Source organism: Oncorhynchus clarkii, chromosome 19 (assembly GCF_045791955.1).
Source record: "Oncorhynchus clarkii lewisi isolate Uvic-CL-2024 chromosome 19, UVic_Ocla_1.0, whole genome shotgun sequence".
NCBI lineage: Eukaryota > Metazoa > Chordata > Actinopteri > Salmoniformes > Salmonidae > Oncorhynchus > Oncorhynchus clarkii.
In genome coordinates this window covers 46108224-46134373 of record NC_092165.1, presented here as the reverse complement: position 1 = coordinate 46134373, position 26150 = coordinate 46108224, and the positions used below count along the sequence as shown (strand labels likewise).

Here is a 26150-nt window from a genome sequence, read left to right as displayed (position 1 = left end):
TGGATTAGGATTGACGGGTGTTTGGATGAAATGTTATACTATTTTATTATTTAACCAGGTAGGCCAGTTGAGAACAAGTTCTCATTTACAACTGAGACCTGGCCAAGAAAAAGCAAAGCAGTGCGACAAAAACACAGAGGTACACATAAACAAACGTACAGTCAAGAACACAATAGAAAAATCTATGTACAGTGTTTGCAAATGTAGAAGAGTAGGGAGCTAAAGCAATAAAAAGGCCATAGAGGCAAAATAATTACAATTTAGCTTTAATACTGGAGTGATAGATGTACAGATGATGATGTGCAAGTAGAGATACCGGGGTGCAAAAGGGTAATTAATAATATGGGGATGAGGTAGTTGGTTGTGCTATTTACAGATAGCTGTGGCTGTGTACAGTTATAGTGGTCGGTAAGCTGCTCTGACATCTGATGCTTAAAGTTAGAGAGGGAGATATAAGACTCCAGCTTCAGTGATTTTTGCAATTCGTTCCAGTAAATTTAGGCCTACTCTACTTACTATGTAGGTTGGCAGTGTAGACTAGGCCTACATTTTCCTGTGATCCATTGCTGTATAGAGGAAGGCTTAGGCATGCATTTTACAGGTTGCTATTTTTGTCCAAATGTACCTGTTGGGCAACAGTCACTGGATTATTTTTAAGATGTTCTATGAAATGTAAGGTTCAGCGAATTCAGTTTAGTTTGCCTTTAACTTGGAGTAAAGAGAAATGGCCTATGTGAATCTGATCAGATTGGTAATCATTAGCTTGAGGAGGAGCTGCAGTGTATTGTGTTGCTGCCAGCTACTGGTTAGAGAGTAGAATTAACACATTTCTTGAATGTCTCTATAATACAGTATGTGCTATATTACACGTCTAATAAACTTGTTAAGACCGAATGTAGATAAAAAAATATTTAAAAAAATGCCTTTGTTTGGCTACTTAGGCTAACCAGTGGGCCTAAATCCAGACTACTATTTGATAGGCTGTAGGCTACAGTGCCTTGGGAAAATATTCAAACCCCTTGACTTTTTTCCACATTTTGATAAATTACAGCTTTATTCTGAAATGGATTAAATAAATTAACTCCTCAGCAATCTACACACAATACACCATAATGACAATGTGAAAACAGGTTTTAGAGATGTTTCGTAATTTATAATATATATTTTTTTAAACAAACCGATATTCCTTATTTGCATAAGTATTCAGACCCTTTGCTATGAGACTCGAAATTGAGCTCAGGTGCATCCTGTTTCCAATGATCATCCTTGGGATGTTTCTACAACTTGATTGGAGTCCACCTGTGGTAAATTCAATTGATTGGACATGAGTTGGAAAGACACACACCGGTCTATATAAGATCCCACAGTTGACAGTGCATCTCAGAGTGAAAACCAAGCCATGAGGTTGAAAGAATTGTCCGTAGAGCTCCGAGACAGGATTGTGTCGAGGCACAGATCTGGGGAAGGGTACCAACAAATTTCTGCAGCATTGAAGGTCCCCAAGAACACAGTGGCCTCCATCATTCTTAAATGGAAGAAGTTTGGAACCACCAAGACTATTTCCAGAGCTGGCCGCCCGGCCAAACTGAGTAATCGGAGGAGAAGGTGACCAAGAACCCGATAGTTCCTCTGATAGGGCTCTAGAGTTCCTCTGTGGAGATGGGAGAACCTTCCAGAAGGACAACCATCTATGCAGCACTCCACCAATCAGACCTTTATGGTAGTGGCCAGGCGAAAGTCACTCCTCAGTAAATGTGCACGACAGCCCGCTTGGAGTTTGCCAAAGGCTCTTAGACCATGAGAAACAAGATTCTCTGCTCTGATGAAACCAAGATTGAACTCTTTGAACTCTTTGGCCTGAATGCCAAGCATCATGTCTGGAGGAAACCTGGCACCATCCCTACGGTGAAGCATGGTGGTGGCGGCAGTGACTGGGAGACTAGTCAGGATCGAGACAAGATGAACGGAGCAAAGGTTAGAGAGATCCTTGATGAAAATCTGCTCCAGAGCGCTCAGGACCTCAGACTGGGTCAATGGTTCACCTTCCAACAGGAGAACAACCCTAAGCACACATCCAAGACAATGCAAGAGTGGCTTCGGGACAAGTCTCTAAATGTCCTTGAGTGGCCCAGCCAGAGCCCGGACTTGAACCCAATCGAACATCTCTTTAGAGACCTGAAAGTAGCTGTGCAGCAATGCTCCCCATTCAACTGGACAGAGCTTGAGAGCATCTGCAGAGAAGAATGGGAGAAACTCTCCAAATACAGGTGTGCCAAGCTTGTAGCGTCATGCTGCCAAAGGTGCTTCAACAAAGTACAGACTATATGGTCCGAATACTTATGTAAATGTAATGAATACTTATGTAAACTTTGATTTGCCCTCTAGTCACCTGCTGGTGCTCTCTGAGCTGTTATGTTCAAATGCCTGCAATGCCGTTCAATCAAACTCCGCTGTGACTGACTGCCCTTCAAAAATCGCTCTCTCGCTCTCTTTCTCGTTGAAACTCCAGACTTTCTCATTGTTGTGTCAAATTAAGCTTCAATCAGTGGCACAATGACAAAAAAAACATAGTCTGCAATGTTCTCCTAAGGGTGTCTGTGAATGCTGGAAAGCCCTTGTGGGCCACCTCTGGTAGAAGTGTCATGTTCACCCTGTGACTGGAAACCTAACATGCAGAACACACCGCTCCGGTCGCAAAAATAGATTTACACATACATGTTATTAAATCATTGCACCCAACACTGTCCGCGCGAGCCAACAAGCGTCTACGTTGCCAAGCGCTAAAATAGAAGTCAGTTCTATTTATGACGCTGAACGCGGTGCAAGTCCTGCCTCTCCCATCTCCTCATTGGTTTATAGAAGCAGATACCCACGTTCCATCTCCTCATTGGTTATACCCACGTGGGTGATTGAAAGATGAACTGGGGTCGGTCAGTCAGTTGTAGTAATACACCTTATTATGAAAGTTAGATGCAATACGCCATATAAAGTCCAAAGAAGAAAAAGCCTGGAAGGAGGAGAGATGACTAGAAACGATTCGGTTGACTGTTTTATGTGTGGATTAATTGCCGGAGTAGAGGACCTTGTGCATTTCAGGTAAAATAACAACTCAACGTTTATATCCCAGGACAAATTAGCCAACAACAGCAAGCTAGCTAAATAGCTAGCATCAGCAACTGCAATCTAGCTAGCTAAATTGCCATAAATGTTTAATGCTTTCTGACCTGTCCCCAAATTAATATAATTGGTTCAGAGTTTGTTTTGATATTTCAACCTGCGTCTTGTGATCGCATTTGGTGTGGGTGGACAAAATCAATTTGCGGACGTATGAGGACGTACGGTTTGGGCATGGTGTAAGTGTGAATCATGTACAGTTGAAGTCGGAAGTCATGCACAAAGTAGATGTCCTAACCGACTTGCCAAAACTATAGTTTGATAACAAGAAATGTGTGGAGTGGTTGAAAAACAAGTTTTAATGACTCCAACCTAAGTCTATGTCAACTTCCGACTTCAACTGTAAATGTGGTTGGAGTTGGAGGCATCCTTCCGTAAGGCCCCATATTTATGCCTGGAGTACAGCTCCAGATTAGAGTAGTGTAACTCCGCTCAGCCCCTTTATAAGACTGACAGAGCTTCATATCAGCCAGTATAGTCCCATTGTTGCAGCTGCCATTCCCACCACCGCGGGGAGTCTCTGCTCCAAGGAGTGTGTCCATGCTGGGAACTGGGGATGTCTTATTACAACCTGCATCAATAGGTGCAATAGAGAGGAGGACGTGTCATCATGCTCGGAATCAGAGAGTAGTCAACCAGGAAACAGGGACACACAGTCCCACAGGCAGGCACCAGGAGTGATTGCTGTCTGTCACATTTCTGTTTCTATCATGGAGAGGGATTTACAGAGAGAGGAGACATACAGAGAGCGGAGGTGACTTACAGAGGTATAGAGCCTGAGAGAGGAGGAGACCTACAGAGAGTGGAGGTGACATACAGAGGGATAGAGACTGAGAGTGGAGGAGGAGAGGGATTTACAGAGAGAGGAGGAGACATACAGAGGGATAGAGACTGAGAGTGGAGGAGGAGAGGGAGAAAGAGGAGCGGGTAGTACTACAAATGTGAGGAAGCCACTAAGTCGCAGCATAATGTGGTCTGGCAGCTCTGCTCTTGGCCACTGATCCATTCTCTGGTCTCTCTGGTCTCGCTCTCTCCGGCTGTGGAGACATGCTCTGGTCTCTCTGGTCTCGCTCTCTCCGGCTGTGGAGACACGCTCTGGTCTCTCTGGTCTCGCTCTCTCCGGCTGTGGAGACACGCTCTGGTCTCGCTCTCTCCGGCTGTGGAGACATGCTCTGCAAGTATGGACTCTTCCTTTCTCAAGACTCACTGCAAATTCAGCTCACATGTGTTGCTACTGCTGGTGAGGACTTCATCTTCAGAGGTCTCTCTTTTCTCTCAGCTCTAATCTTTCTCTCCTCTGTCTCTCTTCTGTTGCTCTCTCTGTATCTCTCTCAAAGGAGCACCGTGCACTGGGCTTTAGACCTCTAAATTGCAAATGGTATTTGACTTATTGGGTCAATGATGAGGGGCAATGAGTGGTGAACCAAGTGGATCATCAATTAACCACAATGCACTGGCCATTATCTGAATGACCGCCACACTGCGCATTCCACAGTGGTGTCATCTCTTATCCCTCTCTCCCCCCATTCCTCTCATCCATCCATCCCCCAGTTAACCTGTCCCTCAGTGGAGGAATAATGATAGCCTGCTGAAAGGTCAGCACGCTCTAATTGAGTTGTTAATCTATGGTTGGCAAGGTGATGACATTTCCAGCGTTGTCCCCGTGTCACCAGGGCCATCCCTATAGCAGGCCAGAGACACGTACACAGGAGGAGGAGGCGAGAAGTGACTACTGACTGACTGACAAGGCTGCTCTACTTCTGGCCTGCTTTTAGGATGTATGGCTGAGTAGCTTGTCAACAAGGCCATGCGTTTGGTGTGTGTACATCATTGTCCCTTAGCACAATTGTCACAGTTTTGGATCAAAGTAGCACCTCATTGAGTTGTTTAAAGCTTATTGAGTAAATGTTTACTTTCCTTTCTCCCTTTGTGTTCAGGTTTCTCTGCTCTGTCTCTGTGACTGTTTTGCCAAAAGTGATTAGTTTGTTTGGAGATTTTTCTAATAGTTACACTATATTTCTCATGTTTTCCAGAAAATTCTGCAACTTCTACCAGAAAAAATCTACAGTCGATGGCAGTTCCACAGTATAGGTATGTACCACTTCATCAGCTGTTTCTAAGCTTGTACTTACAGTACTTTAGTCTGCTTGAATAGGCCTACACTGCTAAGGTTTGCATTCTTCTGCATGGGTACAGTAGTCAAAAGCCTGCTCTCTCCCCTCCTGCTGCTACAACCACCAAAATAAACCACGGAAGCACAGATTATCAGCACAACCACGCTTAAACGGCTCGTGTAAGAAGAAAATAATTAGGAGTGGAAGGAGAAGTAAATGAAAAATGCAAATGAGATTCTAATTTGAAATGCAAATTGGTAATTTAATTATGCTTTGTTCGGTTTCATCCTCGCGAGCAGGAGGATCCTCGCAACCAGCAATAACCTCAATTAGAATCTTCTGTTTGTCAGTCGTTTCGCAGCTAAAGCGGTGAGACAGTCCAATCACCCCTGGGTCCACAAATCACTAGCTAAAACCTGTCTCTCCTTCCCTCCCCCTTTTAGGAAAGTCCCCTGCTGCTTGCTGCACACATCATAATTCAGCTGATGCTATTCTGTGGGATGGTCTCCTGGGTTGTGTACGTGTTTGAATAGAATGCTTAAACGGTGAAACAGCACCACTGGTTTCCCCAGGCGCCATTGTTCGTGTTTTTGTTTTCCTGACTAAGCGAAGGTGAGCAGTGTGGTAAAAAAAACACACAAAAAAACATATTCTGATGTTCTATCGCGCGTGCAATGACGTCTGAGGAAAAAAATGCATTCGTTGTTTGCAGTAACTTCTTTGTTGAGGAAAAAAATGTTAGACTCCAGCCACCCAAGTCATAGACTGTTCTCTCTGCTGCCGCACGGCAAGCGGTGCCGATGCACCAGGTCTGGAACCAACAGGACCCTGAACCGCTTCTACCCCAAACCACAAGACTGTTAAATAGTTAACCAAATAGCTACCTGGATGATCTGCATTTTTGCAGATCGTCTGCATTTTATCCTGTTGCCTATTCACTTTTTCCTACCTCTTACCCCTGCACATAGACTCAGTACTGGTACCCCATGTTTGTAGCTGAGTTATCATTACTCACTGTGTATTTATTATTACGTGTTTTACTTTTCTGTTATTTCTCTATTTTCTTTCTCTCTGCATTGTTGGGAAGGATGCAACCCCTATGTAAGCATTTCACTGTTAGTCTACATCTGTTTACCAAGCATGTGACAAATAAAATTTGATTTGATTTAAATATTCCAAATGGACCTGGCAGTTTCACCTAGATTCCAGCTTTAAGGAGTCACCTCTCACCTAGACAACTGCCTACTATTGACCCTACTGCCCAAAGTGGGTAGATGACAATGCTTATAATTAGAGAGGAGGTTAGAGAATTAGAGAGGAGCTGTGGAGCTCCTACAGTCAGATCCAGTAAGACAGGAAGACAGGCCCCAGTGGTTTCAGTGATCCCTCCACTAGTGAAACAAGCATTTACACAGACCATTACCTGGTGGAAAATTGATCTCGATCCATCTTCCTCTCTCTCTCTCTCTTCTTCCCTCTCATTTCCATTCTCTTGGCAATTTTTTCTTTCTTCATTTAGCCAACACAGGGAGCGTCATTGATTTAACCTGATGAGTGGCGAACCAGGCATTTAGCAATCAGAGTATTGTCTCATTTGATTACCACAGACCTGATTGGCTTCATAAATGCACACCAGGCAATTGATGTTCATTTTCATCAGGGGAATGAGCAGCCTTTCCTCCCTGACTGGTTTATCACCACACCCAAGGTCAATATGTATTGATGGAACAGACAGACTTTCTTCTCTCTGTGTTAACTGTAGCTCAAATCTAATTGTATTTGTCACCAGCTTCGTAAACAACAGGTGTAGATCAACTGTGAAATGCTTACTTACGGGTCCTTAACCAACAATGCAGAGTTAAAGATTAAAATAAATAAATAATAGAAATAGTGACACGAGGAATACATACACAGTGAAAAAGGAATAACAATAACGAGTCAAAATAATATACAGGAAGTATCAGTACTGAGTCATTGTGCAGGGTACTAGGTAATAAAATGAAAATATACAGGAAGTACCAGTACTAGTTGTTGTGCAGGGTACTAGGTAATAGCATGGCTATACACAGGAAGTATCCGTACTGAGTTGTTGTGCAGGGTACTAGGTAATAAAATGGCTATATACAGGAAGTATCAGTACTGAGTCATTGTGCAGGGTACTAGGTAATAACATGGCTATATACAGGAAGTACCAGTACTGAGTCATTGTGCAGGGTACTAGGTAATAACATGGCTACATAGAGGGGGTATCAGTACTGAGTCGTTGTGCAGGGTACTATGTAATAACATGGCTATATACAGGAAGTATCAGTACTGAGTTGTTGTGCAGTGTACTAGGTAGTAACATGGCTATATACAGGAAGTATCAGTACTGAGTCATTGTGCAGGGTACTAGGTAATAACATGGCTATATACAGGAAGTGTCAGTACTGAGTCATTGTGCAGGGTACTAGGTGTTGTCGTGCATTCTTCATGACTGTGTTGGTGTGTGTCTGGACCTTGATAGAGCCTTAGTGACGTGGACACAGAGGAACTCTAATCTCTCGACCCGCTCCACTACAGCCCCATCGATGTATACGTTCAATGTGCAGAGCAATGTCTAGCATTGGACGATATATCTGTTCTGTGGTGTCAGGATTGTTCTGTTGTTCAAACTCGCACGCTTTCCATTTCAGGTTCTATTCTGAAAAAGCTTTTGCATACTGGAAACTCATTCAAGGTAAGAATTGTTGTGAGTTTTCTCACACAAACCCTTACATTTTTCGCCAACACGACTGTGAAGGACACGGAGCAGTCTGATCAAATCAAATCACATTTATTTATATAGCCCTTCGTACATCAGCTGATATCTCATAGTGCTGTACAGAAACCCAGCCTAAAACCCCAAACAGCAAGCAATGCAGGTGTAGAAGCACGGTGGCTAGGAAAAACTCCATAGAAAGGCCAAAACCTAGGAAGAAACCTAGAGAGGAACCAGGCTATGAGGGGTGGCCAGTCCTCTTCTGGCTGTGCCGGGTGGAGATTATAACAAAACCTGGCCAAGATGTTCAAATGTTCATAAATGACCAGCATGGTCAAATAATAACAATCACAGTAGTTGTCGAGAGTGCAGCAAATGAGTAAATGTCAGTTGGCTTTTCATAGCCGATCATTGAGAGTGTCTCTAGAGAGTTGAAAACAGCAGGTCTGGGACAGGTAGTACGTCCTGTGAACAGGTCAGGATTCCATAGCCGCAGGCAGAACAGTTGAAACTGGAGCAGCAGCACGGCCAGGTGGACTGAGGACAGCAAGGAGCCATCATGCCAGGTAGTCCTGAGGCATGGTCCTAGGGCTCAGGTCCTCCGAGAGAAAGAGAGAATTAGAGAGAGCATACTTAAATTCACACAGGACACCGGATAAGACAGGAGAAATACTCCAGATATAACAAACTGACCTTAGACCCCGACACATAAACTACTGCAGCATAAATACTGGAGGCTGAGACAGGAGGGGTCAGGAGACACTGTGGCCCCATCCGATAATACTCCCGGACAGGGCCAAACAGGAAGGATATAACCCCACCCACTTTGCCAAAGCACAGCTCCCACACCACTAGAGGGATATCTTCAACCACCAACTTACTATCCTGAGACAAAGCCGAGTATAGCCCACACAGATCTCCGCCACAACCCAAGGGGGGCGCCAACCCAGACAGGAAGATCACGTCAGTGACTCAACCCACTCAAGTGATGCACCCCTCCTAGGGACGGCATGAAAGAGCACCAGTAAGCCAGTGACTCAGCCCCTGTAATAGGGTTAGAGGCAGAGAATCCCAGTGGAGAGAGGGGAACCGGCCAGGCAGAGACAGCAAGGGCGGTTCGTTGCTCCAGAGCCTTTCCGTTCACCTTCACACTCCTGGGCCAGACTACACTCAATCATATGACCCACTTAAGAGATGAGTCTTCAGTAAAGACTTAAAGGTTGAGACCGAGTCTGCGTCTCTCACATGGGTAGGCAGACCATTCCATAAAAATGGAGCTCTTTAGGAGAAAGCCCTGCCTCCAGCTGTTTGCTTAGAAATTCTAGGGACAATTAGGAGGCCGGCGTCTTGTGACCGTAGCGTCACAAGGTATGTACGGCAGGACCAAATCAGAAAGATAGGTAGGAGCAAGCCCATGTAATGCTTTGTAGGTTAGCAGTAAAACCTTGAAATCAGCCCTTGCCTTAACAGGAAGCCAGTGTAGGGAGGCTAGCACTGGAGCAATATGATCAAATTTTTTGATTCTAGTCAGGATTCTAGCAGCCGTATTTAGCACTAACTGAAGTATATTTAGTGCTTTATCCGGGTAGCCGGAAAGTAGAGCATTGCAGTAGTCTAACCTAGAAGTAACAAAAGCATGGATTAATTTTTCTGCATCATTTTTGGACAGAAGGTTTCTGATTTTTGCAATGTTACGTAGATGGAAAAAAGCTGTCCTTGAAACAGTCTTGATATGTTCGTCAAAAGAGAGATCAGGGTCCAGAGTAACGTCAAGGTCCTTAAATTTTATTTGAGACGACTGTACAACCATCAAGATTAATTGTCAGATTCAACAGAAAATATCTTTGTTTTTTGGGACCTAGAACAAGCATCTCTGTTTTGTCCGAGTTTAAAAGTAGAACGTTTGCAGCCATCCACTTCCTTATGTCTGAAACACAGGCTTCTAGCGAGGGCAATTTTGGGGTTTCACTATGTTTCAGGACCATGATCCTGTTCTGTGTATAGTAACATGTCCCCTGTCCTCCTGCTTGCAGATCAGATGTGAGGGAATTCGTCTGTTCCTGCTGTGGCTGCAGGCCCTGCAGAATAACTGTGCAGAGGAGCAGTTCCTCATCTTCGCCTGCCTGGTGCCAGGCTTCCCTGCCGTGCCCTCCACCAGAGGACCCTGCACCCTGGATACCATCATCTACAACCCTTTCTCCAACCCTTCCGATGGTGAGACCTCTCAACGTCACACAAACACTCAAACCTCCTTAGTGCCCCCCGCCCCCCCCTCCATATTCTGGTCCCCTGCCGCTACAGCTGAATGTGTCCCAGCTTGTTTTCAAGTCCTATTTCAGTACTAACTGGAAGTTGTGCAAATTGAGCTGGTACTGTTGACTGTAATTGTCTGGGTCCTGGGGAATTACACTGATTGTTTCATGAAGTAGGCTGCTGGGGTGAGATGAAGGTTGTCCTCACTCCTCAGAAAGTTTAGAACTGTTTTGTTATTAGTAATATAGTGTTCATCAGTGTGTCTCTCTCCCTCTCTCTCGCTCTCTCTCTTTCCCTCTTGCTCTCCCTCTCTCTCCTCTCTCTCACTCTCTCTCTCTCTCTCTCTCTTGCTCTCTCTTTCCTCTTGCTCTCTCTTTCCCTCTCACTCTCTCTCTTTCCCACAACAGCCAAGGTGGTGCCTGAGGAGATCACCCCACTGGTGCCAGCTGTGCCAGGGGAGAAGCTGGCAGATGACCAGACCTGCTACATCCTCCAAACCCTGCTCAAGTTCATGGTTGTCCAGGTGAGGCTCCAGCTACAAAACAGTCCTATCTAGACGGCACTGGCTGAATCCGAATGTGGCCCTGGTCGAGTTCTTTCAAAATGCACGATCCAATTAAATGAGGTCTTTACTGTAAAACAAAGTAAGGGATCCAGTATAGAGCTTGTCTGGGAGTCTTGTCTGGCTAAGTAGTGACTCGGTGTGTCTCTTTGTGTCTGAAAGGCGTCTAGTTTAGAGTGGAGGAACAAAGACAACCAGGACACCGGCTTCAGGTTTCTCTTCAGTCTGTTCAAGAAGTACTACCTTCCTCACCTCTTCCCCTCCTTCACCAAGCTCACCAACCTCTACAAGCCACTTTTAGGTAGGTGTGTGGGGGTGGGTGTGTGAGTCTGGGTGTCTGGGTGGGCGGGTGATTGTCTGGGTGGGCGGGTGAGTGTCTGGGTGGGTGTGGGTTTTCCCTTTACCGTGAGCAGTCATGTGAATATGGGACCATTTGCACTTCTGTTGAGATACTTCATGTGTAACTTTACTCTCTTTCTGACATATTGCAATTTTTTGTTGTTGCGTGTCGCAAATAGGATATTAGTTACCCTCCTTAGAAACCGCTTTGGAGGGGGGTGTAATATCATCTTCCTCTGTTGAACCAGTTCTGTTGTGTAATTGCAGCATCAGGCCTTTACCAAATCCAAAACTTGACCCACAAGCTAATTACAACAGTAAACACACATATATTCCTGAGTTAGGCAATTTAGATGTCTTGTCATGAACCTGAAGCTTTTCTCCATCTCCCCTGTTGTAATGATGTACTCTCTTGTCTAAGGATGAATTACATCCATTTTTTGGGCTAATTGCCAGTTAATTGGTATTGAAGCCATGTTTACAGAGGTTTCATGATGAATTATAGTAATTCAAATCCTTTGACACAATAACCTGGTCCATGAGACTGTGGTTCACTGTAATTATCATGGTACATTCAGGTCTATGACTTTCAGGGCTGAATTAAAAATGTTCATATGATGACCAGTCTTAGCTGACAGTGAAACCAAAGAGAGCAGTGCATTTGAATCTTCTGTCTCTTTAACTCTCTCCCTTTATCTTCTTCTCGCTCGCTCTGTGTCTCTGTGTCTGTCTCTATCTCTGAATCTCTGTCTCTGTCTGTCTCTGTGTTTCTGTCTCTCTCTTTGTTTCTCTCTCTCCTCTTCCCCAGACCTCCCCCACCACAGACCAAAGCCTCTGTATGTCCCCGTGACCCGTAACAACGAGAGCACGTTCTGTACGAGGGACCAGTACCTAGCTCCCCGTGTGGCCTTTATCACCTGGCTGGTCACCTTCTTCTTGGACAAGAAGTACATCAGCACCCCCAGCGCCAAGAACGGGACGAACGAGGTCATCCCCAAACTAATCCAGGTAGGTCCACTGTCGTACGCTGTACTGTCATCCAGGTTCAGTTTGACACCATGCAGAAAAGATTGAATGGTCAATTCGAAGGAGAAGTTTGGAATCATTTTTGCTTAATATAATTTATACTGGAATCCAGCCCTAAACCTTCTCTACCTCTCACTGGTACTCTGTCCAAACCCTGGCCGTGCTGTGTGTTCAGACTGTCACTGCAGGCACTAGCAGTCAGGAGAAGGAGAGGGATAAAGACCGTGGTGGTAGTGAGGAGCCCCACGGCCCTACAGAGCCAGAGAAGAGCCACTCTAACAGTAGCACGCTGTCTGACCGGCGCCCCAGCGACTCCAGCCTGTGCAGCATCGACGAGGAGCACCGCAGCGTCTACGACATGGTGCACGGCATCCTGCTCTCCACACGGGACAACATCAACTTCGTCAACGAGGTCTTTCACCAGGTACAGCCCGCAGAGAGATGATGGCGAAGAGATTCCATGTGATTCAATGAGAGTATAAACTGTGCTTTTCTTATGCAAGGGTAGTTTTAGTTGTGAAGCTGATTTCCTCTCATACTCTGCTAGCTTTTAAACATGATGCTGAATAGGAGACCATGTTATGTTATTAGTTGTATTGTACTGCTCTCTAGTGGAAAGACACTGTCACTACATCAACTCTGTCATCTTAGTTGGAGCAAATGAAATAAAGAATTGGAACGTTTGTCCTTAGCAACCACATCTGCTTTATGCCATTTAACAAACACCTTATTGCTCTCATGATCCTGAAGATACATGTATTAATTATCCAATACATCTGGCCGTTGTTTTCTCATGTATAATACTGTTTAATAACTGTGTGTCGTCCTGCTCCAGGCCTTCCTGTTGCCCTCCTGTGAGACGTCAGCGACCCGGAAGGTGATCAAGGTGTACAGGAAGTGGATCCTGCAGGAGAAGCCAGGCTTCATGACGGAGCCAGAGAAGAGCAGACAGGCTGAGGTGGAGGAGAACCCTGAGCAGCTGCTCATCACTGAGACTGACAACACACACACACCGGTAATGTCAATGACACAAACAAACACACACACACACACACACAAACAGCACAACAAGTCAGTGGACACACATGCACTAACATTAAATCAGAAATTGTCATTGAGAAACACAACCACTTTCATACTCACATGCTGACTGGATGGTCCTGTCCTCCGGCAGGTGTTGAAAAGTCACGGTCACAAGCGTTCATCCAGTTGGGGAAGAACATACTCTTTCAGCAGTGCCATCAGCCGGGGCTGTCTCACAGAGGAACAGAACAGAGACATCAAGGCTGGCATCCAGCCCACCCTGCAGGTGTGTGTGTGTGTGTGTGTGTGTGTGTGTGTGTGTGTGTGTGTGTGTGTGTGTGTGTGTGTGTGTGTGGTACGTGGTGGTTGTGTGGGTGGTACGTGGTGGTTGGGTGGGTGGTACGTGGCTGTGTGTGTGTGGTACGTGGCTGTGTGGGTGTGTGGTACGTGGTTGTGTGTGTGTGGTACGTGGTTGTGTGTGTGTTTTGAGAGAGTGAGAGTATGTCCTCTGTCTTTTGTAACCTCTGTTTGACCTCTGTGGCCAGCAATGTGTTTGTATCTCGTCAACCCTGACCATAGTTTATTCGTTGCTCTTTCCCCAGGTGTTCCTGACCAACTCTGCCAACGTGTTTCTACTGGAGCCGTGCCAGGACGTGCCCAAACTACTGGACAACCAGGTGGAGGTGTGCAAGGGGGTGCTGAGCATCTACCGCCACATGATCATGGAGCACGCCATGAACACACAGACATGGTACGTCAGTCAGCACCTCATACGCGTACGGATATAAACTAAACAGTGCCACAGTGCAAAGGCTATAGACTGTGTATTGTGTACACCCACTAGTTTAATGCAATCATTCGAAACCAAGCTGTTGCTTGTACCTGAAGGACTGTATTACCAGACAGACCTGGACAGAAACTGTTGTATACTCATCTACTGAGACACAGTGATGGACTAATGCCCTCTGGTGTGTGTGTGTCCCCTGGTGTGTGTGTCCTTGTGTCCCCTGGTGTGTGTGTCCCCTGGTGTGTGTGTCCCCTGGTGTGTGTGTCCCCCCTGGTGTGTGTGTCCCCCCTGGTGTGTGTGTCCCCCCTGGTGTGTGTGTCCCCCCTGGTGTGTGTGTCCCCCTGGTGTGTGTGTCCCCCCTGGTGTGTGTGTCCCCCCTGGTGTGTGTGTCCCCCCTGGTGTGTGTGTCCCTCCTGGTGTGTGTGTCCCTCCTGGTGTGTGTGTCCCTCCTGGTGTGTGTGTCCCTCCTGGTGCGTGTGTCCCTCCTGGTGCGTGTGTCCCTCCTGGTGCGTGTGTCCCTCCTGGTGCGTGTGTCCCTCCTGGTGCGTGTGTCCCTCCTGGTGCGTGTGTCCCTCCTGGTGCGTGTGTCCCTCCTGGTGCGTGTGTCCCTCCTGGTGCGTGTGTCCCTCCTGGTGCGTGTGTCCCTCCTGGTGCGTGTGTCCCTCCTGGTGCGTGTGTCCCTCCTGGTGCGTGTGTCCCTCCTGGTGCGTGTGTCCCTCCTGGTGCGTGTGTCCCTCCTGGTGCGTGTGTCCCTCCTGGTGCGTGTGTCCCTCCTGGTGCGTGTGTCCGTCCTGGTGTGTGTGTGTGTCTGTCCTGGTGTGTGTGTGTGTGTGTGTGTGTGTGTCCTGGTGTGTGTGTGTGTGTGTGTGTGTGTGTCTGTCCTGGTGTGTGTGTGTGTGTCTGTCCTGGTGTGTGTGTGTGTGTCTGTCCTGGTGTGTGTGTGTGTGTCTGTCCTGGTGTGTGTGTGTGTGTCTGTCCTGGTGTGTGTGTGTGTGTCTGTCCTGGTGTGTGTGTGTCTGTCTGTCCTGGTGTTATTATTCATCTCATACGCATACGTATATACTGTACTCTATATCATCGACGGTATCCTTATGTAATACATGTATCACTAGCCACTTTATACTATACTATGCCACTTTGTTTACATACTCATCTCATTTGTACATACTGTACCCGATACCATCTACTGTATCTTGCCTATGCTGCTCTGTACCATCACTCATTCATATATCCTTATGTACATATTCTTTATCCCCTTACACTGTGTACAAGACAGTAGTTTTGGAATTGTTAGTTAGATTACTTGTTATTACTGCATTGTCGGAACTAGAAGCACAAGCATTTCGCTACACTCGCATTAACATCTGCTAACCATGTGTATGTGACAAATAAAATTTGATTTGATTTGGTGTGTGTGTGTGTGTCTGTCCTGGTGTGTGTGTGTCTGTCCCGGTGTGTGTGTGTGTCCGTCCTGGCGTGTGTCCTGGCGTGTGTCCTGACGTGTGTCCTGGCGTGTGTGTGTGTGTGTGTCCGTCCTGGTGTGTGTCCGTCCTGGTGTGTGTCCCGGTGTGTGTGTCCGTCCTGGTGTGTATCCGTCCTGGTGTGTGTATCGTTCCTGGTGTGTCGGTCCTGGTGTGTGTGTCGGTCCTGGTGTGTGTGTCGGTCCTGGTGTGTGTGTCGGTCCTGGTGTGTGTGTCGGTCCTGGTGTGTGTGTCCGTCCTGGTGTGTGTGTCCGTCCTGGTGTGTGTCCGTCCTGGTGTGTGTCCGTCCTGGTGTGTGTGTGTGTGTGTGTGTGTGTGTGTGTGTCCTGGTGTGTGGATCCTGGTGTGTGTGTGTGTGTGTCCTGGTGTGTGTGTCCTGGTGTGTTTGTCCTGGTGTGTGTGTGTGTGTGTGTGTGTGGTGTGTGTGTGTGTGTGTGTGTGTGTGTGTGTGTTTGTCCTGGTGTGTGTGTGTGTGTGTTTGTCCTGGTGTGTGTGTGTGTGTGTGTGTGTTGTCCTGGTGTGTGTGTGTGTGTTTGTCCTGGTGTGTGTGTGTGTTTGTCCTGGTGTGTGTGTGTGTTTGTCCTGGTGTGTGTGTGTGTGTGTAGGCAGCAGATGCTACAGGTGCTGCTGAGGATCACTGAGGCGGTGATGAAGAGGCCTCAGGAGAACCAAAGAAAAGACCCCTTTGCTGAGAGCCTGGCTGCCATCCTCTTCAGGGTAAGTCTGTCTGGGGATCATCCTATTGCTCCTATATCCTCTCTTACTGTTAGTTGTTCTGATACCTCTGTTAGAGGAAGCCCTACTAAGCTACAGGAAATGGTTGTTGCCCATAATGATAATATAATGTGTAAATGTTCAGGGGAGTCAAGCACCCCATAAGTCTGAGACGGCACAATGTACGTGAAGATTGCTGGGGGGTGGTCCAGAGGGGGACTGTTGGACAATTTTGCATTATCAAACACGTGAAACTGCTTTTTCCTGCAGAGCCATAATCATTGTTTAATTCTATATGCTTCTCTGCATCTTTACTAAAAATCTGGGTAAAAGATTGAAAGGAATGTCTTATTCAGTACATTTAGTTATTGCTTGCTTTTCTATTGTCTACCAACCTTGCCAGCAGTCATGTAAAATATAGTTAGACAAGCTAGCTACTCTAACTCGATAGCCTGAAATGGCTTCTGGGTAGTTAGTTATGAGGTTGGGAGATTGGGAACCTATCTGGGTTAGCTAAAGACAAATTCATAACATTTCTAATGAGCAGTAGTATTACAGAGAAAAAACGACATTTGATATTTTTTAAACAGGACAAATCTGCTCCCTATGGGTAACTTTAATGTTGCAGCTATAATGCCTTGTTAGTTGTTGGTGTTTTGATTCCAAGCCCATGAGAACCAGCTGTCTGGCCCTGATGATTAATGAGATATGTTTTGTGTGCCCCTGTACATCCTCCCCCAGACAATCATCGTGGCGTGGGTACGGGCCAACCTGTGTGTCTTCATCTCTCGGGAGCTGTGGGACGAGCTGCTGTCTGTGCTGTCGTCTCTGACAGGCTGGGAGGAGCTGGTGACAGAGTGGGCCAGCATCATGGATTCTCTGACCGCTGTCCTGGCCCGCTCCGTCTACGGCCTGGACATGAGCAACCTGCCCCTGGACAAACTCAGTGAACAGAAGGAGAAGAAACAGAGGGGACGGGGTGAGGAGGCAGGGAGAGGGAGGGTGGCAGGGGGGGAGGGAGAGAGAGGGGGGAGAGGGTGGCAGGGAGAGAGAGGGGGAGAGGGTGGCAGGGAGAGAGGAGAGGGTGGCAGGGAGAGAGGGGGGGAGAGGGTGGCAGGGAGAGAGGGGGAGAGGGTGGCGGGGGGGAGAGAGGGAGAGAGAGGGGGGAGAGGGTGGCAGGGGGGAGAGGGAGAGAGGGGGAGAGGGTGGCAGGGGGGAGAGGGGGGGGGAGAGAGAGGGAGGGGGGGGGAGAGGGAGAGAGAGGGGGGAGAGGGTGGCAGGGGGGAGAGAGGGAGGGAGAGGGAGAGAGAGGGGAGGGGGTGAGGAGGCAGGGAGAGAGGGGGAGAGGGTGGCAGGGGGGAGAGAGGGAGAGAGAGGGGGGAGAGGGAGAGAGGGGGTTGGAGGGGGGGGAGAGAGAGGGGGAGAGGGAGAGAGGGGGGGGGGGAGAGAGAGGAGAGAGAGAGAGGGAGGGGGTAAGGAGGGAGAGAGGGAGGGAGAGAGAGGGAGGGTGTAAGGAGGGAGAGAGAGATGCAGGGATAGTGGTGGGTAATGCAGTATAAGCCTCAGTTCAGATAGCAGCAATGGTAGAACTCAAGATTCCGTCTCTCTTTTTTATTTTCTATTGATATTATTTATGTGTCTGTCTCTCTCTCTGTATGTCTCTCAGGAGTGGTCCAGGACTCCCAGAAAGCAGCAGCGGTGGCCAGGTCATTCTCTCTGAGCTGGAGGAACCAGGGAGACCAGCAGGGGGTCCAGGAGCCCATGAGGTTCCGCAGCGCTACCACCTCAGGGGCCCCTGGCGTGGAGAAGGCCCGCAACAATGTCCGACAGAAAGCCACAGGTGAACACACACTACTATAATGAAGTGACATTTTGCCAGTGCCAAATGTGGCTCAAATACAGATCTGTTGAATCCCTCTATGACACTCTGGTGTTTGATAGATTTGCCACCCTACCAGCTGTAGACCAGACTCTCTGTAGACTCCACAGCGAGTCTATATAAAATAAGGTCATGTGTGTGTTAGCCCAGATGTTGGTGAAAGGCTCAACACTAAGCACAAAAGAACAGCAGATAATCTCTGTTGTTCCTGTCAAATGTCATTGGCCAATGTCATCATGTTTCTGTGTCAGTTCTGTGGCACACACACACACACACACACACACACACACACACACACACACACACAGGAGCACCGCCAGGGATTTTGGGCTCCATGAAAATATATCACATTGGGCCCCACCACCACAGGCCACACCAACCCTGCGCAATTGCTGTAACCACACACCTCCAGAACCCAATCAACCCGTTCAAAGCTTTAATTAAGTAACTGTAGCTTTGCAGCCTTGCAACTCTCTTGTAGTCCATTATTTACTGTAGGATATTTACTGAAATGAGCTGTGAAAATAGAACCCTGTGCAACATTGTGGAATTCACTATTTGAAGCAAGACTGATCCCCTCTATAAGAAATGTGCTAAAGGATGTCTTTTACACTCTACGTGTAATTTATTTGAATGTTAAAATTCTTATAACATTAATGAATAACTTAAAATAAATGTTACTTAAATAGACATTAGGAACATTATCATCTATAGACTGATATAACAAACCAAATAATACAATCAGCAGCAGATTGTTGAACTAAGTATACATACCAACAAGACAATCAGCAGCAGATTGTTGAACTAAGTATACATACCAACAAGACAATCAGCAGCAGATTGTTGAACTAAGTATACATACCAACAAGACAATCAGCAGCAGATTGTTGAACTAAGTATACATACCAACAAGACAATCAGCAGCAGATTGTTGAACTAAGTATACATACCAACAAGACAATAAGCAGCAGATTGTTGAACTAAGTATACATACCAACAAGACAATAAGCAGCTGTAAAGGTGGAAATGGAAAATGGAAAACAAAATGGGAATTAAAAGGCCTGATAGTGTCGCTAGAGGAAAGGTCAAGAGGTCACCAAATCAATAGGCTTCTTCCACTTGGGGTCTTGATTGTGCACAACAAATTTTATGTCAATCCAGCCATTACTTTGAGATACATCTTGTTCTCAGTCTTGTTCTCAGTCTTGTTCTCAGTCTTGTTCTCAGTCTTGTTCTCAGTCTTGATCTCAGTCTTGTTCTCAGTCTTGTTCTCAGTCTTGTTCTCAGTCTGTGGGCATCATGTGTGTAGTGATCCAATATCCACAGCCATGCCATTAAACAGTTATCACAAACAGCCCAGCGCCCAGCTTTCTTGCTAACAAAGTCACTGATCAGGTCTTTGAAGTCCAGCTTTCTAGTTAACTGACTTTCAATGGACAGCATGGCAAGACTGCAAAGCCTGTCCTGGGACATAGTGGACCTCAAATGGTTTTTTAAGATCAGTTTTAGTGGCAGCATATACAGCATATACAGTGTTCAGGTGTCAGGAGACCAAGAGGGGACAAGTTAGGGGGGGGAGTGGCAGCATATACAGTGTTCAGGTGTCAGGAGACCAAGAGGGGACAAGTTAGGGGGGATAAGTGGCAGCATATACAGTGTTCAGGTGTCAGGAGACCAAGAGGGGACAAGTTAGGGGGGGGAGTGGCAGCATATACAGTGTTCAGGTGTACAGTGTTCAGGTGTCAGGAGACAAAGAGGGAACAAGTTAGGGGGGATAAGTGGCAGCATATACAGTGTTCAGGTGTCTTACTTCATGTTGAAACTCAGGTGTAAGATCTCTGGAATACTTCATGATCAGTGGTTGGCCCACAGAAGGGACTTTATCCTCACTAATCAGCCCAACTTTCAGAACAGCAGAAAATGATTCTACAATTTTTTGCGGTGTTCTGGAACCTAGTGTCCAGGTCACTTATGATGTTGTCCATAGCAGTAAAAAAACACTGTGTTCCGAAACACCGTTGCTGTCTCCTCTTGAGCGGTCTCATCATGGAATCTCTTCCTTTTCCTCTGCCGGCTGTGTTCCTTTCTAAATTGAGGTGCAACATCCATTTGCGTAGCAGTCAGTGTTTCCTCAGACAGGAGAGATTCCCATCCATCTCTAAGAGCCTGCATCTCTTCCTTTAAGGCTCTGATATTGGCTGCCTCTGTGTCAATTGACATTTTTCCTGACTGGAGAATCACATTCCTGTCTTCAATGCATTGCCGTACCTGCAATTATGCCAACTGACATGTCATTCAACACAATGCTGCTCACCTCCTTCAGTTGTGAGTAGGGCTGGTTCAGAGGTATGGGGATGGGGAGACGGGGCTGGTTTAGGGGTATGGGGATGGGGAGACGGGGCTGGGTCAGGGGTATGGGGATGGGGAGACAGGGCTGGTTCAGGGGTATGGTAATGGGGAGACAGGGCTGGTTCAGGGGTATGGGGATGGTGAGACAGGGCTGGTTCAGGGGTATGGGGATGGGGAGACAGGGCTGGTTCAGGGGTATGGGGATGGGGAGACAGGGCTGGTTCAGGGGTATGGGGATGGGGAGACAGGGCTGGTTCAGGGGTATGGGGATGGGGAGACAGGGCTGGTTCAGGGGTATGGGGATGGTGAGACGGGGCTGGTTCAGGGGTATGGGGATGGGGAGACAGGGCTAGTTCAGGGGTATGGGGATGGTGAGACAGGGCTGGTTCAGGGGTATGGGGATGGGGAGACAGGGCTGGTTCAGGGGTATGGGGATGGGGAGACAGGGCTGGTTCAGGGGTATGGGGATGGGGAGACAGGGCTGGTTCAGGGGTATGGGGATGGGGAGATGGGGCTGGTTCAGGGGTATGGGGATGGGGAGACGGGGCTGGTTCAGGGGTATGGGGATGGGGAGACGGGGCTGGTTTAGGGGTATGGGGATGGGGAGACTAAGCTGGTTCAGGGGTATGGGGATGGGGAGACCAAGCTGGTTCAGGGGTATGGGGATGGGGAGACGGGGCTGGTTCAGGGGTATGGGGATGGGGAGACGGGGCTGGTTCAGGGGTATGGGGATGGGGAGACGGGGATGGTTCAGGGGTATGGGGATGGGGAGACGGGGCTGGTTCAGGGGAATGGGGATGGGGAGACGGGGCTGGTTCAGGGGTATGGGGATGGGGGGATGGTTCAAGGGTATGGGGATGGGGAGACGGGGATGGTTCAGGGGTATGGGGATGGGGAGACGGGGCTGGTTCAGGGGTATGGGGATGGGGGATGGTTCAGGGGTATGGGGATGGGGAGACGGGGCTGGTTCAGGGGTATGGGGATGGGGAGACGGGGCTGGTTCAGGGTATGGGGATGGGGAGACGGGGATGGTTCAGGGGTATGGGGATGGGGAGACGGGGCTGGTTCAGGGGTATGGGGATGGGGGGATGGTTCAAGAGTATGGGGATGGGGAGATGGGGATGGTTCAGGGGTATGGGGATGGGGAGACAGGGCTGGTTCAGGGGTATGGGGATGGGGGGATGGTTCAGGGGTATGGGGATGGGGAGGGGGGGATGGTTCAGGGGTATGGAGATGGGGAGACGGGGCTGGTTCAGGGGTATGGGGATGGGGAGACGGGGATGGTTCAGGGGTATGGGGATGGGGAGACGGGGCTGGTTCAGGGGTATGGGGATGGGGGGATGGTTCAGGGGTATGGGGATGAGGAGACGGGGATGGTTCAGGGGTATGGGGATGGGGAGACGGGGCTGGTTCAGGGGTATGGGGATGGGGAGACGGGGCTGGTTCAGGGGTATGGGGATGGTGAGACAGGGCTGGTTCAGGGGTATGGGGATGGGGAGACGGGGCTGGTTCAGGGGTATGGGGATGGGGAGACTAAGCTGGTTCAGGGGTATGGGGATGGGGAGACCAAGCTGGTTCAGGGGTATGGGGATGGGGAGACCAAGCTGGTTCAGGGGTATGGGGATGGGGAGACGGGGCTGGTTCAGGGGTATGGGGATGGGGAGACGGGGCTGGTTCAGGTGGATGGGGAGACGGGGATGGTTCAGGGGTATGGGGATGGGGAGACGGGGCTGGTTCAGGGGTATGGGGATGGGGAGACGGGGCTGGTTCAGGGGTATGGGGATGGGGAGACGGGGTGGTTCAGGGGTATGGGGATGGGGAGACGGGGATGGTTCAGGGGTATGGGGATGGGGAGACGGGGCTAGTTCAGGGGTATGGGGATGGGGAGACGGGGCTGGTTCAGGGGTATGGGGATGGGGAGACTAAGCTGGTTCAGGGGTATGGGGATGGGGAGACCAAGCTGGTTCAATGGTATGGGGATGGGGAGACCAAGCTGGTTCAGGGGTATGGGGATGGGGAGACGGGGCTGGTTCAGGGGTATGGGGATGGGGAGACGGGGCTGGTTCAGGGGGATGGGGAGACGGGGATGGTTCAGGGGTATGGGGATGGGGAGACGGGGCTGGTTCAGGGGTATGGGGATGGGGAGACGGGGTGGTTCAGGGGTATGGGGATGGGGAGACGGGGATGGTTCAGGGGTATGGGGATGGGGAGACAGGGCTAGTTCAGGGGTATGGGGATGGGGAGACGGGGCTGGTTCAGGGGTATGGGGATGGGGAGACGGGGCTGGTTCAGGGGGATGGGGAGACGGGGAGACGGGGCTGGTTCAGGGGTATGGGGAGACGGGGCTGGTTCAGGGGTATGGGGATGGGGAGACAGGGCTGGTTCAGGGGTATGGGGAGACGGGGAGACGGGGCTGGTTCAGGGGTATGGGGATGGGGAGACAGGGCTGGTTCAGGGGTATGGGGAGATGGGGAGACAGGGCTGGTTCAGGGGTATGGGGATGGGGAGACGGGGCTGGTTCAGGGGTATGGGGATGGGGAGACGGGGCTGGTTCAGGGGTATGGGGAGACGGGGAGACGGGGCTGGTTCAGGGGTATGGGGATGGGGAGACGGGGCTGGTTCAGGGGTATGGGGATGGGGAGATGGGGATGGGGAGACGGGGCTGGTTCAGGGGTATGGGGATGGGGAGACGGGGCTGGGTCAGGGGTATGGGGATGAGGTGACGGGGCTGGTTCAGGGGTATGGGGATGGGGAGACGTGGCTGGTTCATGGGGATGGGGAGACGGGGCTGGTTCAGGGGTATGGGGATGGGGAGACGGGGCTGGTTCAGGGGTATGGGGATGGGGAGACGGGGCTGGTTCAAATCAAATCAAATCAAATCAAATTTTATTTGTCACATACACATGGTTAGCAGATGTTAATGCGAGTGTAGCGAAATGCTTGTGCTTCTAGTTCCGACAATGCAGTAATAACAAGTAATCTAACTAACAATTCCAAAACTACTGTCTTGTACACAGTGTAAGGGGATAAAGAATATGTACATAAGGATATATGAATGAGTGATGGTACAGAGCAGCATAGGCAAGATACAGTAGATGGTATCGGGTACAGTATGTACAAATGAGATGAGTATGTAAACAAAGTGGCATAGTATAGTATAAAGTGGCTAGTGATACATGTATTACATAAGGATACCGTCGATGATATAGAGTACAGTATATACGTATGCGTATGAGATGAATAATGTAGGGTAAGTAACATTTATATAAGGTAGCATTGTTTAAAGTGGCTAGTGATATATTTACATCATTTCCCATCAATTCCCATTATTGAAGTGGCTGGAGTTGAGTCAGTGTCAGTGTGTTGGCAGCAGCCACTCAGTGTTAGTGGTGGCTGTTTAACAGTCTGATGGCCTTGAGATAGAAGCTGTTTTTCAGTCTCTCGGTCCCAGCTTTGATGCACCTGTACTGACCTCGCCTTCTGGATGATAGCGGGGTGAACAGGCAGTGGCTCGGGTGGTTGATGTCCTTGATGATCTTTATGGCCTTCCTGTGACATCGGGTGGTGTAGGTGTCCTGGAGGGCAGGTAGTTTGCCCCCGGTGATGCGTTGTGCAGACCTCACTACCCTCTGGAGAGCCTTACGGTTGAGGGCGGTGCAGTTGCCATACCAGGCGGTGATACAGCCCGCCAGGATGCTCTCGATTGTGCATCTGTAGAAGTTTGTGAGTGCTTTTGGTGACAAGCCGAATTTCTTCAGCCTCCTGAGGTTGAAGAGGCGCTGCTGCGCCTTCTTCACGATGCTGTCTGTGTGAGTGGACCAATTCAGTTTGTCTGTGATGTGTATGCCGAGGAACTTAAAACTTGCTACCCTCTCCACTACTGTTCCATCGATGTGGATAGGGGGGTGTTCCCTCTGCTGTTTCCTGAAGTCCACAATCATCTCCTTAGTTTTGTTGACGTTGAGTGTGAGGTTGTTTTCCTGACACCACACTCCGAGGGCCCTCACCTCCTCCCTGTAGGCCGTCTCATCGTTGTTGGTAATCAAGCCTACCACTGTTGTGTCGTCCGCAAACTTGATGATTGAGTTGGAGGCGTGCGTGGCCACGCAGTCGTGGGTGAACAGGGAGTACAGGAGAGGGCTCAGAACGCAACCTTGTGGGGCCCCAGTGTTGAGGATCAGCGGGGAGGAGATGTTGTTGCCTACCCTCACCACCTGGGGGCGGCCCGTCAGGAAGTCCAGTACCCAGTTGCACAGGGCGGGGTCGAGACCCAGGGTCTCGAGCTTGATGACGAGCTTGGAGGGTACTATGGTGTTGAATGCCGAGCTGTAGTCGATGAACAGCATTCTCACATAGGTATTCCTCTTGTCCAGATGGGTTAGGGCAGTGTGCAGTGTGGTTGAGATTGCATCGTCTGTGGACCTATTTGGGCGGTAAGCAAATTGGAGTGGGTCTAGGGTGTCAGGTAGGGTGGAGGTGATATGGTCCTTGACTAGTCTCTCAAAGCACTTCATGATGACGGATGTGAGTGCTACGGGGCGGTAGTCATTTAGCTCAGTTACCTTAGCTTTCTTGGGAACAGGAACAATGGTGGCCCTCTTGAAGCATGTGGGAACAGCAGACTGGTATAGGGATTGATTGAATATGTCCGTAAACACACCGGCCAGCTGGTCTGCGCATGCTCTGAGGGCGCGGCTGGGGATGCCATCTGGGCCTGCAGCCTTGCGAGGGTTAACACGTTTAAATGTCTTACTCACCTCGGCTGCAGTGAAGGAGAGACCGCATGTTTTCGTTGCAGGCCGTGTCAGTGGCACTGTATTGTCCTCAAAGCGGGCAAAAAAGTTATTTAGTCTGCCTGGGAGCAAGACATCCTGGTCCGTGACTGGGCTGGGTTTCTTCCTGTAGTCCGTGATTGACTGTAGACCCTGCCACATGCCTCTTGTGTCTGAGCCGTTGAATTGAGATTCTACTTTGTCTCTGTACTGGCGCTTAGCTTGTTTGATAGCCTTGCGGAGGGAATAGCTGCACTGTTTGTATTCGGTCATGTTACCAGACACCTTGCCCTGATTAAAAGCAGTGGTTCGCGCTTTCAGTTTCACACGAATGCTGCCATCAATCCACGGTTTCTGGTTAGGGAATGTTTTAATCGTTGCTATGGGAACGACATCTTCAACGCACGTTCTAATGAACTCGCACACCGAATCAGCGTATTCGTCAATGTTGTTATCTGACGCAATACGAAACATCTCCCAGTCCACATGATGGAAGCAGTCTTGGAGTGTGGAGTCAGCTTGGTCGGACCAGCGTTGGACAGACCTCAGCGTGGGAGCCTCTTGTTTTAGTTTCTGTCTGTAGGCAGGGATCAACAAAATGGAGTCGTGGTCAGCTTTTCCGAAAGGGGGGCGGGGCAGGGCCTTATATGCGTCGCGGAAGTTAGAGTAACAATGGTCCAAGGTCTTACCTCCCCTGGTTGCGCAATCGATATGCTGATAAAATTTGGGGAGTCTTGTTTTCAGATTAGCCTTGTTAAAATCCCCAGCTACAATGAATGCAGCCTCCGGATAAATTGTTTCCAGTTTGCAGAGAGTTAAATAAAGTTCGTTCAGAGCCATCGATGTGTCTGCTTGGGGGGGGGATATATACGGCTGTGATTATAATCGAAGAGAATTCTCTTGGTAGATAATGCGGTCTACATTTGATTGTGAGGAA

At 48.8% G+C, this 26150-nt stretch overlaps 1 protein-coding gene across 9 annotated transcripts in view; it reads left to right on the top strand.

Annotated features, from left to right (window-relative positions):
• The window catches only part of LOC139375315 (ral GTPase-activating protein subunit alpha-2-like), a 186726-nt gene that overhangs the window by 54759 nt on the left and 105817 nt on the right, over window positions 1–26150 (top strand). For all 9 annotated transcript variants that reach the window (XM_071116970.1, XM_071116976.1, XM_071116969.1 and 6 more), the window contains exons 4-16: window positions 5208–5265; window positions 7964–8007; window positions 10062–10242; window positions 10689–10804; window positions 11006–11144; window positions 11991–12190; window positions 12384–12632; window positions 13044–13223; window positions 13383–13517; window positions 13834–13982; window positions 16105–16216; window positions 16955–17192; window positions 17880–18053. In XM_071116970.1, coding sequence (XP_070973071.1) covers window positions 5208–5265; window positions 7964–8007; window positions 10062–10242; window positions 10689–10804; window positions 11006–11144; window positions 11991–12190; window positions 12384–12632; window positions 13044–13223; window positions 13383–13517; window positions 13834–13982; window positions 16105–16216; window positions 16955–17192; window positions 17880–18053 — 1975 coding nt within the window. The remainder of the gene's footprint in view (window positions 1–5207; window positions 5266–7963; window positions 8008–10061; window positions 10243–10688; window positions 10805–11005; window positions 11145–11990; window positions 12191–12383; window positions 12633–13043; window positions 13224–13382; window positions 13518–13833; window positions 13983–16104; window positions 16217–16954; window positions 17193–17879; window positions 18054–26150) is intronic.